The sequence below is a fragment of the Oncorhynchus kisutch genome, linkage group LG5, assembly GCF_002021735.2.
Source record: "Oncorhynchus kisutch isolate 150728-3 linkage group LG5, Okis_V2, whole genome shotgun sequence".
In the NCBI taxonomy this organism is placed as follows: domain Eukaryota; kingdom Metazoa; phylum Chordata; class Actinopteri; order Salmoniformes; family Salmonidae; genus Oncorhynchus; species Oncorhynchus kisutch.
In genome coordinates, this window is record NC_034178.2 from 63,693,113 (window position 1) to 63,713,122 (window position 20,010).

At 41.0% G+C, this 20,010-nt stretch overlaps 1 protein-coding gene across 2 annotated transcripts in view; it reads right to left on the reverse strand.

Moving 5' to 3' along the window:
* Nucleotides 1-1,352: 1,352 nt before the first annotated feature.
* The window catches only part of LOC109891646 (copine-9), a 129,764-nt gene continuing 111,106 nt past the window's right edge, over nucleotides 1,353-20,010 (reverse strand). For both annotated transcript variants that reach the window (XM_031825656.1, XM_031825657.1), the window contains 3 exons: nucleotides 11,059-11,161; nucleotides 10,917-10,974; nucleotides 1,353-4,650 (listed from right to left, as the gene is read on the reverse strand). In XM_031825656.1, the coding sequence (XP_031681516.1) occupies nucleotides 4,376-4,650; nucleotides 10,917-10,974; nucleotides 11,059-11,161 (436 nt within the window). In that variant the 3' untranslated portion in view covers nucleotides 1,353-4,375. The remainder of the gene's footprint in view (nucleotides 4,651-10,916; nucleotides 10,975-11,058; nucleotides 11,162-20,010) is intronic.

A 20,010-nucleotide genomic window follows, 5' to 3' on the forward strand; every position in this document is an offset into this window, starting at 1 on the left:
CCAGCCCACACCCTCAAACACAGATACCCTGAACGCAGATCACTTTCCAGCCCACACCCTCAAACACATAGATCCCCTGAACGCAGATCACTTTCCAGCCCACACCCTCAAACACATAGATACCCTGAACGCAGATCACTTTCCAGCCCACACCCTCAAACACATAGATATCCCTGAACGCAGATCACTTTCCAGTCCACACCCTCAAACACATAGATCCCCTGAACGCAGTTCACTCTCCAGATCCAAATCACCTGAACTCTGATCACCTGATCACCTGTTCACACACCTGTTTGTCATGTACACACACTATTTAGTTCAGTTCTTTGCACCCCATCACTGTGAGGTATTGTTTGTTTTGTGACACACGTCTTTCGTAACGCTGGGTTTCCTGTGATTTACTCCTCCTGTGTATGATAGTTTTTGTCTGCCTCACTAACAATGCATTTTGCCTATTCCCTGCATGTACTTTAGCCTATCGGATTTCCTGTTATCTCCCGGACTACGTTACTAGCCTTTTCCCTGCCTGTACTGTTGCTCTTTTGGACCCCCTGTGTATGACCTTCTGCCTGCCCCTGGACTCAGCTACCTGCCTCCTCCTGTGTATGACCTTCTGCCTGCCCCTGGACTCAGCTACCTGTCTCCTCCTGTGGTCCTCTGCAATAAACACCTGCTGTGCACTGCGCTTGAAACCAGCTCTCTGTCTCCCCTCGTGTTCATTACACAACGCTGCTGAGTTTTTCACCCTCAACCGTTTCCTGTGTGTATCAAGAATGGTCCACCACCCAAAGGACATCCAGCCAACTTGACACAACTGTGGGAAGCATTGGAGTCAACATGGGCCAGAATCACTGTGGAACAGTTGACACCTTATAGAGTCCATTCCCTGACGAATTGAGGCTGTTCTGAGGGCAAAAGGGGGTGCAACGCAATATTAAGGTGTTCCTAATGTTTTGTCCACTCATTGTACAGTCTATGGTCAGCATGCACACTAATATACAAAAACATTTTAAATGCTTGAAAGTGTTGGTCAATGTATGACCAGTAATGTCATTAATATATGACACCTATAAATGTGTTAATGTAACTAGATATGGTGTATTTAAGTCTCTGTATTACTAATTCACTGTGAGGGCTTTCTCTAAATTTCACAGATTACCATGTTGGCCAATTGGGCATAGAAGTAATAGTTACGGACAACAGTAAGGGCAGACATCCATCATGCACAATAATAATGAATATGATGATTTCTTTGGGGAAGTGAGATGCACTATCCAGGTCACTGACTTTTCTTGAAACAGGATTTTGTTAATTCATAGAACAAATATAATCTACCAACTTTTATAATGAGATGAGTCTTAATAATATATCTTTATTTGATTTCTAAGCTAAAGATATATAAAACAAATGTACAAACTTACAAATAGGTTTTGACCAACACAAATGGACATGGCATGACATTGATATACATTTATAGAGTCATTTAAGAAAGAAAATCCGGAGGAAGACTGATCACATAATATTCTGTACAGGAACTCCGATATATTTACATTAGTTATACTTATAAGCAAAAGCTACACTGAACACAAAGCCAGACAGTCATGCTTTATGCTAAAATGTTCAGCAGGTGATGTGAGGTTGACTTTATAACACTGTTACACACATGCACTAAAAACGGTCTATTAGAAATCCATCTACTATTTAAACGTTCTATCATATTTTGGGGTTATTATATTGTCAGTTCCTGTATACTATACAGTGTACAACAAAGAACATTGACAAAATTCAATACACAATCCAGTCTCGTACAAAAACCAACCAAGCACAGAACACTCGCCAAATAGGAATGTTTTAGTCAACTTCAAATGTGAAGAACAGTTATTTTTGACGACCACAACCATCAGCAGTGTGTCGACTAATCAGGTTAGCATGCAAAATAATGCAATTATGACTTCATTGAATAATATAAAAATAGAATCCTCCCTACACACACACACACGTGGGATTATGACATAATTAAGGCCACATATCCATATCTCTTCCTGAGTCCTAAGACAACTCTTCATACTACTGTCCATCTTATTCTATAGCCAGTGCTTGACTTGGATTGAAATAGGTTCCGGTACTCAGCTTCACAATACTTTTTAGCTAATGTTTTCTAAGAGTAACAGGAGCTCTAGCAGTAGAACATTTGACGTGCCGATACTCAGCTCCGGTGAGCTGCTGTCCAAGTCCAGCACTGGTATTGTCTCTAGTTGACTTGCTGTCACAATGCCCAAAATGCTTGATCGTTTCCCTAAAGTTTGGTCTCAAAAGATTCCCTGGTGGTTTCTCTCTTCCCAGGGTATGGATCTAAGGGCCCACAATCTTTCCAATATATGGTTAGGTCCAAGCACTCTCCTTAAGTGCTATGTGAAAACAAACTATTGTTATGTAATTTACTAACAGAGAAATAAAAAAAATTGCAAGAGAAGCCATGTCCGTTGTTGGCACGGTCAAAAATGTTATGGTAAACTACCACTATGTAAGAGAGAGTGAATGAATGGAGAGATGGGAACAAAGGTATGTGTGTGCAGTGTATGAGAGAGAGAGAGAGAGAGAGAGAGAGAGAGAGAAAGAGTGAGAAAGAGAGAGAGAAACAGAGAAAGAAAAAGAGAGAGAGAAATCAAACAAATCACAATAGATGCTTGAATGCAAAATAAAAACTTTGTTTGAATGATCCCTTCTAGCCAGGCATTTCTCAAAGAACAAAGGCATAATAAAAAGACTAGTACAAAAAAGAATGCATTACATGCATTGTAAACAAACTAGTGTAGAGCCTATGAGCCCAGCCAAAACAACAATGAAAATATAGACCCATATCTCAGAAACCAGAGCTGTGGCGGAAAGAAATCATGCATACATTTGCTATGTAAAGCAGCCATTTCCAACTCCCTCAAAACAGGCTGTGGCGAGGGACCACACTTTTGAGAAGAACTTATGCTGAGGCCCCTTCTCTTTCTCTCCTCTTTCCAGAAAAAAATGGATGGACTTGGTGACCATGAAGCGTTGATGTGTTCTTTGCTACATCTAAGCACTTTTGTTCAGCGAGCGCATGCCGAGTCTTTCTGAAACTAAACAGGAGCATGCTCCACAGATTTTGAAAGATGGAGCAGGTTTTCCCACCATTGACCGACCACTTCATAAATGATTCATTTTTTAATCACCGGGCAAAAGCTAGGAAAAGTTTCAATTTGGAAGGAGGAAATCAAGGACAAGTTTTAAAATAGCTGACTCGGTACTGTACTAATATAATAATAATAATTTGGTGGGTGCTTATTATTGTCCTATTTTATACATGTGACTTAGACCTGTATGTGTGAATTGGAAATGTGCTTTTTGCATATCCCAACTCCCCCTGAGACACCCTTGGAGAGTGGGGTCACAGCCAGGTATATTCAGACCGATGTTTGGGCCAGAAATAACCTGTGCAGGGACATCAGACGACCAGTTGTATGGTGGATGAAAAGAAACGGAGGTGGGAGTATTTCAAGCTATGCTCCATCTCAAGCCAATTTCAATTTACGACCCTTCATTTTGAAGATGAAGGCTTTTCTCTGAACAGAAGTACGCAATTGGCAGCTAGCAGGCCCTTGTGACCAAAGTTATTTCAATATTTACACATTCTGTCTCTAAATGTATTTTCTGATCTGAAATATAGCCATCCATAGGCCATACTAATTAACATATACATTTCAACACATGGAATATATCAGGAATATATTTTTTCAAGAAGTAACATTCAACTACCTATATACATCTAGTGTGGACTGGCATAGTACAATATATTCACTATTCAATCAACCCCTGGACAAGATGAACCAGTCCTTGCAAAAATGAGATATATAAACACAATGACTCCAGTTGCTGAGGCTGAGACCACAACTGTCCAACAGTTCCAACAGTTCTCGACCCAAAGGTCACGCTGCATTTGACCCCCGTTGAGCTGTAGAGTCGTTACATCACAGCAGGGGGGCTGTGTCCGCCAGGCAGGACATCGCTACGGCAGTGAGATAAAAGAAGAATCAGAAAAATAGCTGACTTCAACATGGAAGGAGCGGTAGTGAAAAAGCGTTCAGTGCTATTGCAGTCTACCCCTCTGACTAGGACAGCAACTGCCTGTGTGTGTGTGTGTGTGTGTGTGTGTGTGTGTGTGTGTGTGTGTGTGTGTGTGTGTGTGTGTGTGTGTGTGTGTGTGTGTGTTCATGTGCACACCAACTGCTTCAGTGTGTCTCTTCAGGTATTCGCTGCAACTGAAAATGGTCCAAACCATGGCCCTATGGCCCTAGACCTAAGACCCCCCGACCTCTGACACCACCCCACCCAAACCCCACTTTCAGATGCACAGGTTGTTCAGTCCTAGAGGGGCGGTAGTGGTGGTGGAGGAGGTGGGCAGGGCAGGCTGGGGCTCGATGTCTCTCGTTTTCATGAAACCCAGCAGCTGCTCGGGGATCTCTGCCAACACGTCCTTGGCCAGCCGTGCCATGCTCAGCACCTGGTTGCCCTGGCGGTCAATATAGTCCCGGAACGGCACAAACTGGACTATATCTCGCTCAGCAATGCGCCCCTTAGAGGACACTCTGACCTCATCACCGTCCAGTTCCTCCATCGCTACAGAGCAGAGAGAGAGACAGAGAGCGTCAGAAACAGAGAGAGAGAGACAGAGAGCGTCAGAAACAGAGAGAGAGAGACAGAGAGCGTCAGAAACAGAGAGATAGAGACAGAGAGCGTCAGAAACAGAGAGAGCGAGACAGAGAGTGTCAGAAACAGAGAGAGAGAGTCAGAGAGCGTCAGAGTCAGAGAGAGAGAGACAGACAGACAGACAGACAGACAGACAGACAGACAGACAGACAGACAGACAGACAGACAGACAGACAGACAGACAGACAGACAGACAGACAGACAGACAGACAGACAGACAGACAGACAGACAGACAGACAGACAGACAGACAGACAGACAGACAGACAGACAGACAGACAGACAGACAGACAGACAGACAGACAGACAGACAGACAGACAGACAGACAGACAGACAGACAGACAGACAGACAGACAGACAGACAGACAGACAGACAGACAGACAGACAGACAGACAGACAGACAGACAGACAGACAGACAGACAGACAGACAGACAGACAGACAGACAGACAGACGACAGACAGACAGACAGACAGACAGACAGACAGACAGACAGACAGACAGACAGACAGACAGACAGACAGACAGACAGACAGACAGACAGACAGACAGACAGACAGACAGACAGACAGACAGACAGACAGACAGACAGACAGACAGACAGACAGACAGACAGACAGACAGACAGACAGACAGACAGACAGACAGACAGACAGACAGACAGACAGACAGACAGACAGACAGACAGACAGACAGACAGACAGACAGACAGACAGACAGACAGACAGACAGACAGACAGACAGACAGACAGACAGACAGACAGACAGACAGACAGACAGACAGACAGACAGACAGACAGACAGACAGACAGACAGACAGACAGACAGACAGACAGACAGACAGACAGACAGACAGACAGACAGACAGACAGACAGACAGACAGAGAAAAGAGAGAGAAAAGAGAGAGAAAAAGAGAGAGAAAAAGAGAGAGAAAAAGAGAGAGATAGAGAGACAGACAGACAGAGAAAAAGAGAGAGAAAAAGAGAGAGAAAAAGAGAGAGATAGAGAGGGAGAGACATACATAGTCAGAGAGAGGCAGAGGTAGAGACAGGTAGTCAGAGAAAGAGAGAGTCAGAAACAGAGTGAGAGGGTCAGAGACAGAGAGAGTCCGAGAAAAAGACAGACAGTCAGAGAGATCCAGAGAGAGGCAGAGGCAGAAAGAGACAGACAGATAGTCAGAGAGAGTCAGACAGAGAATCAGAGACAGAGTCAGAGAGAGAGAAAGAGTCAGAGAGAGAATCAGAGAGAGCGAGTCAATGACAGAGAGAGTCAGAGATCGAGGAAGTCAGAGTTAGAGACAGAGACAGAGGTAGAGACAGAGATAACGACACATAGCTCCAATGTTAGACAGAATGTTATTGGTGCTTTTAATGTGTGCTGGATTTGTGGTAAGTTTGGCACCATAGGCCACTTTGTTTGCCAAAAGCTCAACTAATAAAATAATATTGGGGTAAAGACATAATCCTCTACGTAAACCCCACCAAAAAAACATATTTTAAAAAATGATCCTCAAACTTCAAACTAACATTATTAGGACTGATTCTAAAGCCACAATGTATACTTTTTATTACATGTTTTAAAATCATCACTGCATGTCTAATAAATCACTGTGTGTGTTTATTTAATGAAAATAACTCAATTACATTTCAGATCATTTATTTTCCTGAACCTCCTTTTGCCCTTGAAATGCTCAGTCTGACCATGTGGGCATTAGGTAACAAATTTGAAGATACACAACCCTGATTGACTGATAGGATGGTCTAGAGCCCACCCCCTTCCACCCTCTTACCCAGAATAACTGTCATTGGTTTATTACAATCAGATCAGATTGTGACAGCATGATCTGGGAAAGAAAACTCCATCCCACCTGAACAGGCTCCATCCCAATTTCATAGTATTATGGAAATATATTTATTTCATATTTTAAACAGGACAATCCCATTTTTAACTGTACTACCCCTTTCATAATAATCTACGGCATCTATATTAGGAAGTCTTGTCTGAGAACGTACAACTTCCTAATATGGATTCCGTAAAATGTCTAATAGTCTAAACCCCTATAACACCACCGGCCACCCTAGACCCACCTCAGTTTGCATACCTCCCCAACAGGTCCACAGATGACGCTATCACCTCACACTGCACACTGCCCTATCCCATCTGGACAAAAAAAATACCTATGAAAGAATGCTGTTCATTAACTACAGCTTAGCATTCAACACCATAGTACCCTCCAAGCTCATCATCAAGCTGGAGGCCCTGGGTCTCAACCCTGCCCTGTGCAACTGGGTCCTGGACTTTGACGGGCCGCCCCATGGTGGGGAAGGTAGGAAACAACATCTCCACTTCACTGTCCGTCAACACTGGATCCCCACAAGGGTGTGTACTCAGCCCTCTCCTGTACTCCCTGTTCACCCACGACCGCGTGGCCATGCACGCCTTCACCTCAATCATCAAGTTTACAGACAACACAACATTAGTGAGCTTGATCACCAACAACGACAAGACAGCCTACAGGGAGGAGGTGAGGGCACATGGAGTGTGGTGTCAGGAAAACAACCTCTCACTCAACGTCAACAAGAAAAAGGAGTTCAGAGGGAGCCCCCCCCTATCCACATCGAAGGGACAGCAGTGGACAAGGTGGAAAGTTAACTTCCTCGGCGTACACATCACAGACAAACTGAAATGGTCCACCCACACAGACAGTGTGGTGAAGAAGGCGAAACAGCACCTCTTCAACCTCAGGAGGCTGAAGAAATTAGGCTTGTCACCCAAAACCCTGACAGACTTTTACAGATGCACAATCGAGAGCATCCTGTCGGGCTGTAACACAGCCTGGTACGGCAACTGCACTGCCCTCAACCGCAACGCTCTCCAGAGGGTGATCATCAAGGACAATAACCACCCGAGCCACTGCATGTTCACACCGCAATCATCCAGAAGGCGAGGTCAGTACAGGTGCATCAAAGCTGGGACCGAGAGATTGAAAAACAGCTTTTTTTCACAAAGCCATCAGACTGTTAAACAGCCATCACTAACTTAGAGAGGCTGCTGCCCACATTGAGACCCAATCACTGGACACTTTAATAAATGGACTAGTCACTTTAAATAATGGCACTTTAAAAATGTTTACATATCTTACATTACTCATATCGCATGTATATACTGTATTTTACACCATCTACTGCACCTTGCCTATGCCGCTCGGCCATCGCTCATTCATATACTTATATGTACATATTCTCATTCACCCCTTGTGTGTTTTAGGTAGTTGTTGGGGAATTGTTAGATATTACTACACTGACGGAATTAGAAGCACAAGCATTTCGCCCCACTCGCATTAACATCTGCTAACCGTGTGTATTTGACCAATAAAATTTGATTTTAACTCAACTCTGGACCTCAAAGCCAGTTCAATTGCATTTTTCCATTGTTCCCCTCTAATAAGGGACTGATTTAGTCCTGGGACACCAGGTGTGTGCAATTAATTATCAGGTAGAACACAAAACCAGCAGGCTCCGGACCTTGTAGGGTCAGAGTTGAATAACCATGGACTACACCATGGATACTGAAATCTGTTTTGGTATTGAGGAATGGGAATGGGCTGGAGACCTATCCAGTGCTTTAACCCATCAGTGGTCATGAAGGAAAGGGAGCAAGTTATACCTATTGGGACGAGATCATGCGGCATGTTTGAAGAGGACTGACTGGGGATATTATAAATGGCACTACAGAGATGACAGATGGCTGTAGGCAGAATATAGTAGTGCAGATGAAGAGAAGGGGTGAAGGGACAGCAGGAGGGCAGGGAAGGGGGCCAGGTGCCTTGGGTAAACCCGGACATGTGGGGGGCATCCCCTGAGTCACAGGGACTTATACAGAGCCTCCTGCTCCCTTGAACGTCACGCACGCACACACACATATAGACAGAGGGGTGTATACACACATGCACTCTCACACACACTCCGCCTTCTGTTCCCTATGAATGTCACACACGACACACACAGGTGTGTGTGTGTGTATGTGTATGTGTGTGTGTGTGTGTACCTACAGGCACAGGGGTGCTTAGTACACACTGATGATGCACACACGTTCACCGCACGCACGCACATACACACACAAACACCCTCAGACACACACACAGACACCCACAGAAAAACAGCTGCATCAAAACATGTGGGGGATTTGGAGAGAGGAATGGTGTGATGGAAAGATTTACAGAGAAAGAGAGTGTAAGAGAGGGGAGGATGGTAATAGCAGAAGAGAGAGGACAGAAGATGGTGCTTCAAGGTCCAATGCAGCCGTATTTATCTCAAAATACAATCATTTCTGTGTAACAATTAATTTCCTTTCTGTTTTAATTTAAAATAGACCCCAAAAAAATAGCTTCGTAGCAAAGAGCATTTTCTCAAGCAATAATTTAGCTAGGACTGTCTGGGAATGTTCAAGGTTGTGTGTGTGTGTGTGTGTGACAGTCTGTTTGCATAGGCTCCCTGTGGAGATAGAGTTCCCCAGCTTCCTTCTGACTGAGCTAAAGGAGGATATGAAAGTGTAGATGAATCAAATACCCCTCTTCCTATAGAACATTTAAAGTTAAAGTTAGGAACATTCTCCACCCACCACACACTCTGGAGCAAGCAGTCAACCCACCACACACTCTGGAGCAAGCAGTCAACCCACCACACACTCTGGAGCAAGCAGTCAACCCACCACACACTCTGGAGCAAGCAGTCAACCCACCACACATTAAACTCTAGAGGTTTAATTTATACGCTTTTAAATACACATTCCCCAACTCTCTCTCTCCCTTTTCTGTCACGCATGCACACGCGGACGCACAACTACGGCAGCCACCCCTGATCCCTCGTACAGCCCTGTGTAGTGTCTAATAGGTCCCTCAGAGATCTATCTCCCTTGTCGTTAGGCATGACTCATTTCCCCTCTCCTTTTCCCTTCCCCAACTACCACCAGTAGTTTTTTAATAATTAAAATCACTTAGCCAATTAGCTTTTGGAATATTTGGCATATTTACTTTGCGAGAGTCTCCGCTTTGTGTTGCTTCTCTGAAGATCTCAGCTGTCCAACACAACTCTTTCTCACTTTGCTAGGAAGAAACAAGCGTAATTTAAAATTGCACCCTATTCCATATTTAGTCCACTACTTTTGACCACAGGCAAAAGGGAGGCATCCACAATCTCGTTCTACCGAGTGCCATTTCAGGATTTCCCTTCGCCAGGCCGTTGTGCACTTGCTGCGTTGTCATCATTACCCAGGGATAAAAAATTTGCATGGTAGGTAGAGAAGGATATCACCCCAACAGAATTATCTCCTGCTGCATATTACTGTTAGCAAAACAAAATGGTACCACGAGTAAACAATGTGAGTGAATGGATTGTTTACATTGTAATATTCTTCTTCTATGCCATTAGCCTTCTGAGCTAAAGCCAGGTGACCAAGGTAACAGAGCCAAAGTCTGACCCATCGGGCGCGTGTTCATTAAGCACCATACGGAAGAAATGGACTGAAAACAGGGAGGGACGACATGGACATTGCTCATTTCGTATTCGATTGCAAGACATTTTAAAACGTTTTCCACGGCCTGCCCTACGGAATACGATCCAGGAGTCACTCACTCTGAGTTCCCATCCACTGAGAGACATGACACAGGAGTCACGACCTGTTACCAATGAGGCTAATGCAATGCTAATGATTATTTGGGATGGGGAGAAGGAATGAACACTCCCCTCTTCCTGGACAGCTACTAATAACGTAAGTTTTACTCCGCCCAATGCACCTTGGGCGTGCAGGCTTTTGTTCCAACCCTGCTATAAGACTCATGCTGCTCGTCAGGATCAAATCAGGTGTGTTAGAAGAGTATAACAGATCCAGAGCAAAAGCCCAGCTCTACAGGAGGAGGGATGGGCATCCTCGCTGTAGCTCCAAGGCAGGGGGAGAGCGAGGAGGGGATTCACCAGTTCCTAAAACCTTTGAGAAGGAGATTGCAGTAAGTGTTGTTTTGTCACCTACCCTGCTGATCTTTAGTGCACTTCACAGGCTGTGAAGCCTCTGATCAGAAGCTGTGAACCTTGAATGGCTTTTTTGACAGTGGAGCTAGCTACTTTGGGCGTGCGCACACACACATGCCGGATGCACATGCGCACACACACCCACTTACCGTCAAACTCAGCAGGGCCTACTCCCACTATGATGATAGACATGGGCAGAGCGGCAGCCTGTGAGAAAGGGGATAACACACAAAGGTGATGTGTGAGGTATATGTGCCCCCCCCCCAACACACACACACGATAAGCACTCACATTGACCACAGCCTCCTTGGTCTGCACCATGTCTGAGATGACTCCGTCTGTGATCATCAACAGCACAAAGTACTGGGATCCGTCAGTCACATCCTCAGCACACCTGCATAGAGCAACACACCACAGGATGAATCCTCAGCTTCTGTGGCTACTGTATGTGAGTAGGTGTAGGTGTGTGTGCTTGCGTGTGTATGTGTATGATGTGTATATATATACACACACACACACACACGCGTGTTTGTGTGTGTGTGTGTGTGTGTAAGAAAGAGACTTTCTTCTGTCTTCTGGTTTTCTGTAGTTATAGCATAACACAACTATTTGAGTACCGTTACACTAAACTGAGCTCCATTGTCAGACATTATGTTGTCTAGACCTACACGTTCTTACATCACAATTAGACGTTCATCCACGTTTCTCAAAAGTCAGATTTCAAAGTTGTTCCAAACGTCCAATTTCAAAGAGTTTAAGGTTAAGTTTAGGCATAAACTTCACATTTTTAAGGTTTGGGATAGGCATAAAACAACAATTTCAAAAACAACATTCTAAGTGACAGAAATGTTGTGTTGTCTAGACTGTTGATATAGAAGTGTTGTGTTTTGTCGAGAATTTTCACATACTGTAAAACTTCAAAATCTCAAATATCTGTCTGTCCCTTTTAATAGCCGGGCATCAGCACAGATTTCAGCAAATACATTTATATTTCAAATAAAGGGCAGGTCTAAATAAATTGTTGAAGAGTAATCAGTGAACACCATAAAGAAGAGCAACATCATTATATGAGACAGCAGTCTGGTTTGACATGGTCAAACATTGAATACTGAAGTCTATGTGCTGTGATATCGATGCCACTACAAGAATACAATGCGCAATAGAGTATCACAGTATGACTCATAATACCCATAAAACCTAGCTGTCAAACAGGGAAATTCTTCCAATTGTTTTTGCACCATTCATTTTTCCTATAGGGGACTTTAGAAACACTTACAATAAGGGCTGTGTTTCATGTAAGCTACCATGGCATGACTTTTGATAACCGTGTTAATATCTCTAGGACAAGGTGAATTTTATCAATATATTTGCCTGTATTTACCCCCTAAAATGAAATGCTAATTAGCTGCTAATGTGGCTATCATAAAGAACTACAAATGCCCTGATGATCTCGATGAGATAAGAAGGTAAGAATCACCGGATTAACTAATGTTAGCTTAATGTAGTAATGAATAAATTGGCTACAATTCTTTACATTTACAATTGTGTTAACTGTCTTGTGCAAGTTTAAAATTGACACCATACCTGTTAGCAAAGGTGTCAGCTAGAAATGAGTTTGCAGGGATTTGTAGTTTTGCATGTCTACTTTGATAGTAGGTAGCATTTTTGTGTAAATAGAGACGAATATATAGACAAAAGTCGCCTTGTCCGGGCCTCCCAAGTGGCGCAGCGGTCTAAGGCATTGCAGTGTCACTACAACCTCTTGGCTCATCTCGCTCTAGCGACTCCTTGTGGTGGGCCGGGCGCCTGCTAGCTGACCCCGGCCATCAGTTAAACAGTGTTTCCTTCGACACATTGGTGCGGCTGGCTTCCGGGTTAAGTGAGCGGGTGTTAAGAAGTGCGGTTTGACGGGTTATGTTCCGGAGGACCCATGACTCGACATTCGCCTCTACCGAGCACGTTGTTGAGTTGCAGCGATGAGACAAGATAGTAATCACGAAATTGGGGAGAAAAAGGGGGTAAAAATTACTAAAAAATAAATAAATAAGGCACCTTGTCCGAGAGAGTTGCATGGTTATCAAAACCTCACGTGAGGGTTGGCCTACACAAAACACAGCCTTTAATTTCAAGTGTTTCTAAAATCCCCTATGGAAAAAATAATTGATAGAAAAACGATTGGAACCATTACCTTGTTTGATCGCTAGATGTTATGGCTATTATTATACCTCCACCATGGGGCTCTATGAGTGGGAGAAAATCAGCGGGTGCATGATCGCAAGCCTACCGTAGTATTTACAAGTCTGATCTGTGATGGATTTGTTATTATGTTTATACTGGTCACAATAAACAGTGTGGTTGTCTTTTCAACAATTAACGATTAAGCAAAAGCTTTGTGCATTAAGGAAACAGACGAGTGGCTCAAATAGAAGGCTGTCTCTAATAAGCACTGGTTATGCCTTTATTTGCTTCAATCAGTGTGATTGAAGCAAATAAAGGCCCGGGATATTAATTGATGTTTTACAGTTGAAGTGTTGTGTTGTCCAGACTGTTGTTATAGAAGTGTTGCATTGTCCAAACTGTTGTTATAGAAGTGTTGCATTGTCCAGACTGTTGTTATAGAAGTGTTGCATTGTTCAGACTGTTGTTATAGAAGTGTTGTGTTGTCCAGACTGTTGTTATAGAAGTGTTGCATTGTCCAGACTGTTGTTATAGAAGTGTTGCGTTGTCCAGACTGTTGTTATAGAAGTGTTGTGTTGTCCAGACTGTTGTTATAGAAGTGTTGCATTGTCCAGACTGTTGTTATAGAAGTGTTGCATTGTCAAGACTTTTGTTATTGAAGTGTTGTCAAGACTGTTATTACAGAAGTGTTGCGTTGTCCAGACTGTTGTTATAGAAGTGTTGCATTGTCCAGACTGTTGTTATAGAAGTGTTGCATTGTCCAGACTGTTGTTATAGAAGTGTTGTGTTGTCCAGACTGTTGTTATAGAAGTGTTGTGTTGTCCAGACATTATTATAGAAGTGTTGCATTGTCCAGACTGTTGTTATAGAAGTGTTGCGTTGTCCAGACATTGTTATAGAAGTGTTGCATTGTCCAGACTGTTGTTATAGACGTGTTGCATTGTCCAGACTGTTGTTATAGAAGTGTTGCATTGTCAAGAATGTTGTTATTGAAGTGTTGTCAAGACTGTTATTACAGAAGTGTTGCGTTGTCCAGACATTGTTATAGAAGTGTTGCATTGTCCAGACTGTTGTTATAGAAGTGTTGCATTGTCCAGACTGTTATTATAGAAGTGTTGCATTGTCCAGACTGTTGTTATAGAAGTGTTGCATTGTCCAGACTGTTGTTATAGAAGTGTTGCATTGTCCAGACTGTTGTTATAGAAGTGTTGCATTGCCAAGAATGTTGTTATTGAAGTGTTGTCAAGACTGTTATTACAGAAGTGTTGCGTTGTCCAGACTGTTGTTATAGAAGTGTTGCATTGTCCAGACTGTTGTTATAGAAGTGTTGTGTTGTCCAGACTGTTGTTATAGAAGTGTTGCATTGTCCAGACTGTTGTTATAGAAGTGTTGCATTGTCCAGACTGTTGTTATAGAGGTGTTGCATTGTCCAGACTGTTGTTATAGAAGTGTTGCATTGTCCAGACTGTTGTTATAGAAGTGTTGCATTGTCAAGAATGTTGTTATTGAAGTGTTGTCAAGACTGTTATTACAGAAGTGTTGCGTTGTCCAGACATTGTTATAGAAGTGTTGCATTGTCCAGACTGTTGTTATAGAAGTGTTGCATTGTCCAGACTGTTGTTATAGAAGTGTTGCATTGTCCAGACTGTTGTTATAGAAGTGTTGCATTGTCCAGACTGTTGTTATAGAAGTGTTGCATTGTCCAGACTGTTGTTATAGAAGTGTTGCATTGTCCAGACTGTTGTTATAGAAGTGTTGCATTGTCCAGACTGTTGTTATAGAAGTGTTGCATTGTCCAGACTGTTGTTATAGAAGTGTTGCATTGTCCAGACTGTTGTTATAGAAGTGTTGCATTGTCAAGAATGTTGTTATTGAAGTGTTGTCAAGACTGTTATTACAGAAGTGTTGCGTTGTCCAGACATTGTTATAGAAGTGTTGCATTGTCCAGACTGTTGTTATAGAAGTGTTGCATTGTCCAGACTGTTGTTATAGAAGTGGTGCATTGTCCAGACTGTTGTTATAGAAGTGGTGCATTGTCCAGACTGTTCACATAAACATGTCAGTTTTTGTTGAGTGTTTTTGTGTAGGTGTTTGTCAGGCAGGTAATGGTAAGAGTCAGTGGGGCGGACAAAGACCCACTGGCTGCCTGTCTGATTGGACAAAGACCCCCTGGCTCACTGTCTGATTGGCTCACTCTCACCATCTGGCCGGAGGGGCATAGGAAAAGAGTGCAGAGTAAATGGAGTTGAATACTATCACATCCTCTCTACCTCTTTGTGTCTACTTCTCTCACACTAATGTGTGAAAATCTCTCTCCCTCTCCAGTAACCAGTGGATAGGAGAGGTGGGTGGTGTTGGAGAATTAAAAATAATTCCCTGCAGCGCTTGTTTTCAACTTCACTTCAGGTGGAATGTGGTAGTAATCACTATAGTCTCTGCTGCTGTGCTGGAATGTGGTAGTGTGGTAGTGATAACTATAAGGTGGTAGTGATTACTATAATGTGGTAGTGATAACTATAAGGTGGTAGTGATAACTATAAGGTGGTAGCGATTACTATAATGTGGTAGCGATAACTATAAGGTGGTAGTGATTACTATAATGTGGTAGTGATAACTATAATGTGGTAGTGATAACTATAAGGTGGTAGTGATTACTATAATGTGGTAGTGATAACTATAAGGTGGTAGTTATTACTATAGTGTGGTAGTTATTACTATAATGTGGTAGTGATAACTATAATGTGGTAGTTATTACTATAAGGTGGTAGTGATTACTATAATGTGGTAGTGATAACTATAAGGTGGTAGTTATTACTATACTGTGGTAGTGATAACTATAAGGTGGTAGTTATTACTATAATGTGGTAGTGATAACTATAAGGTGGTAGTTATTACTATAATGTGGTAGTGGTTACTATAAGGTGGTAGTTATTACTATAATGTGGTAGTGATAACTATAAGGTGGTAGTGATTACTATAATGTGGTAGTGATAACTATAAGGTGGTAGTGATAACTATAAGGTGGTAGCGATTACTATAATGTGGTAGCGATAACTATAAGGTGGTAGTGATTACTATAATGTGGTAGTGATAACTATAATGTGGTAGTGATAACTATAAGGTGGTAGTGATTACTATAATGTGGTAGTGATAACTATAAGGTGGTAGTTATTACTATAATGTGGTAGTGATAACTATAATGTGGTAGTGATAACTATAATGTGGTAGTGGTTACTATAAGGTGGTAGTTATTACTATAATGTGGTAGTGATAACTATAATGTGGTAGTGATAACTATAATGTGGTAGTGATAACTATAATGTGGTAGTGGTTACTATAAGGTGGTAGTTATTACTATAATGTGGTAGTGATAACTATAAGGTGGTAGTTATTACTATAATGTGGTAGTGATAACTATAAGGTGGTAGTGATAACTATAATGTGGTAGTGATTACTATAATGTGGTAGTGATTACTATAATGTGGTAGTGATTACTATAATGTGGTAGTGATACCTATAATGTGGTAGTGATAACTATAATGTGGTAGTGATTACTATAATGTGGTAGTTATTACTATAAGGTGGTAGTTATTACTATAATGTGGTAGTTATTATACTGTGGTAGTTATTACTATAATGTGGTAGTGATAACTATAAGGTGGTAGTGATTACTATAAGGTGGTAGTGATTACTATAAGGTGGTAGTGATTACTATAATGTGGTAGTTATTACTATAATGTGGTAGTTATTATACTGTGGTAGTTATTACTATAATGTGGTAGTGATAACTATAAGGTGGTAGTGATTACTATAAGGTGGTAGTTATTACTATAATGTGGTAGTGATAACTATAAGGTGGTAGTGATTACTATAACGTGGTAGTTATTACTATAATGTGGTAGTTATTACTATAAGGTGGTAGTGTGGTAGTTATTACTATAAGGTGGTAGTTGTTACTATAATGTGGTAGTTATTACTATAAGGTGGTAGTGATAACTATAAGGTGGTAGTTATTACTATAATGTGGTAGTTATTACTATAAGGTGGTAGTTATTACTATAATGTGGTAGTGATAACTATAAGGTGGTAGTGATAACTATACGGTGGTAGTGATAACTATACGGTGGTAGTGATAACTATAAGGTGGTAGTGATTACTATAAGGTGGTAGTGATTACTATAATGTGGTAGTTATTACTATAATGTGGTAGTGATAACTATACGGTGGTAGTGATAACTATACGGTGGTAGTGATAACTATACGGTGGTAGTGATAACTATAAGGTGGTAGTTATTACTATAATGTGGTAGTGATAACTATACGGTGGTAGTGATTACTATACGGTGGTAGTGATAACTATACGGTGGTAGTGATAACTATACGGTGGTAGTGATTACTATACGGTGGTAGTGATAACTATACGGTGGTAGTGATAACTATACGGTGGTAGTGATTACTATACGGTGGTAGTGATAACTATACGGTGGTAGTGATAACTATACGGTGGTAGTGATAACTATACGGTGGTAGTGATAACTATACGGTGGTAGTGATTACTATACGGTGGTAGTGATAACTATACGGTGGTAGTGATAACTATACGGTGGTAGTGATAACTATACGGTGGTAGTGATAACTATACGGTGGTAGTGATTACTATACGGTGGTAGTGATAACTATACGGTGGTAGTGATAACTATACGGTGGTAGTGATTACTATACGGTGGTAGTGATAACTATACGGTGGTAGTGATTACTATACGGTGGTAGTGATAACTATACGGTGGTAGTGATAACTATACGGTGGTAGTGATAACTATAAGGTGGTAGTTATTACTATAATGTGGTAGTGATAACTATACGGTGGTAGTGATTACTATAAGGTGGTAGTTATTACTATAATGTGGTAGTGATAACTATAAGGTGGTAGTTATTACTATAATGTGGTAGTGATAACTATAAGGTGGTAGTGATAACTATAATGTGGTAGTGATTACTATAATGTGGTAGTGATTACTATAATGTGGTAGTGATTACTATAATGTGGTAGTGATACCTATAATGTGGTAGTGATAACTATAATGTGGTAGTGATTACTATAATGTGGTAGTTATTACTATAAGGTGGTAGTTATTACTATAATGTGGTAGTTATTATACTGTGGTAGTTATTACTATAATGTGGTAGTGATAACTATAAGGTGGTAGTGATTACTATAAGGTGGTAGTGATTACTATAAGGTGGTAGTGATTACTATAATGTGGTAGTTATTACTATAATGTGGTAGTTATTATACTGTGGTAGTTATTACTATAATGTGGTAGTGATAACTATAAGGTGGTAGTGATTACTATAAGGTGGTAGTTATTACTATAATGTGGTAGTGATAACTATAAGGTGGTAGTGATTACTATAACGTGGTAGTTATTACTATAATGTGGTAGTTATTACTATAAGGTGGTAGTGTGGTAGTTATTACTATAAGGTGGTAGTTGTTACTATAATGTGGTAGTTATTACTATAAGGTGGTAGTGATAACTATAAGGTGGTAGTTATTACTATAATGTGGTAGTTATTACTATAAGGTGGTAGTTATTACTATAATGTGGTAGTGATAACTATAAGGTGGTAGTGATAACTATACGGTGGTAGTGATAACTATACGGTGGTAGTGATAACTATAAGGTGGTAGTGATTACTATAAGGTGGTAGTGATTACTATAATGTGGTAGTTATTACTATAATGTGGTAGTGATAACTATACGGTGGTAGTGATAACTATACGGTGGTAGTGATAACTATACGGTGGTAGTGATAACTATAAGGTGGTAGTTATTACTATAATGTGGTAGTGATAACTATACGGTGGTAGTGATTACTATACGGTGGTAGTGATAACTATACGGTGGTAGTGATAACTATACGGTGGTAGTGATTACTATACGGTGGTAGTGATAACTATACGGTGGTAGTGATAACTATACGGTGGTAGTGATTACTATACGGTGGTAGTGATAACTATACGGTGGTAGTGATAACTATACGGTGGTAGTGATAACTATACGGTGGTAGTGATAACTATACGGTGGTAGTGATTACTATACGGTGGTAGTGATAACTATACGGTGGTAGTGATAACTATACGGTGGTAGTGATAACTATACGGTGGTAGTGATAACTATACGGTGGTAGTGATTACTATACGGTGGTAGTGATAACTATACGGTGGTAGTGATAACTATACGGTGGTAGTGATTACTATACGGTGGTAGTGATAACTATACGGTGGTAGTGATTACTATACGGTGGTAGTGATAACTATACGGTGGTAGTGATAACTATACGGTGGTAGTGATAACTATAAGGTGGTAGTTATTACTATAATGTGGTAGTGATAACTATACGGTGGTAGTGATTACTATAAGGTGGTAGTTATTACTATAATGTGGTAGTGATAACTATACGGTGGTAGTGATAACTATACGGTGGTAGTGATAACTATACGGTGGTAGTGATTACTATAAGGTGGTAGTGATTACTATAATGTGGTAGTTATTACTATAATGTGGTAGTTATTATAATGTGGTAGTTATTACTATAAGGTGGTAGTGTGGTAGTTATTACTATAAGGTGGTAGTTGTTACTATAATGTGGTAGTTATTACTATAAGGTGGTAGTGATAACTATAAGGTGGTAGTTGTTACTATAATGTGGTAGTGATAACTATAAGGTGGTAGTGATAACTATAAGGTGGTAGTGATAACTATAAGGTGGTAGTTATTACTATAATGTGGTAGTTATTACTATAATGTGGTAGTGATAACTATAAGGTGGTAGTGATAACTATAAGGTGGTAGTTATTACTATAATGTGGTAGTTATTACTATAAGGTGGTAGTTGTTACTATAAGGTGGTAGTTATTACTATAATGTGGTAGTTATTACTATAATGTGGTAGTTATTACTAATCTGTGGTAGTTATTACTAATCTGTGGTAGTTATTACTAATCTGTGGTAGTTATTATTATAGCATCTGGTGCTATGCTGGGTTATAGGAGGTGAAGGA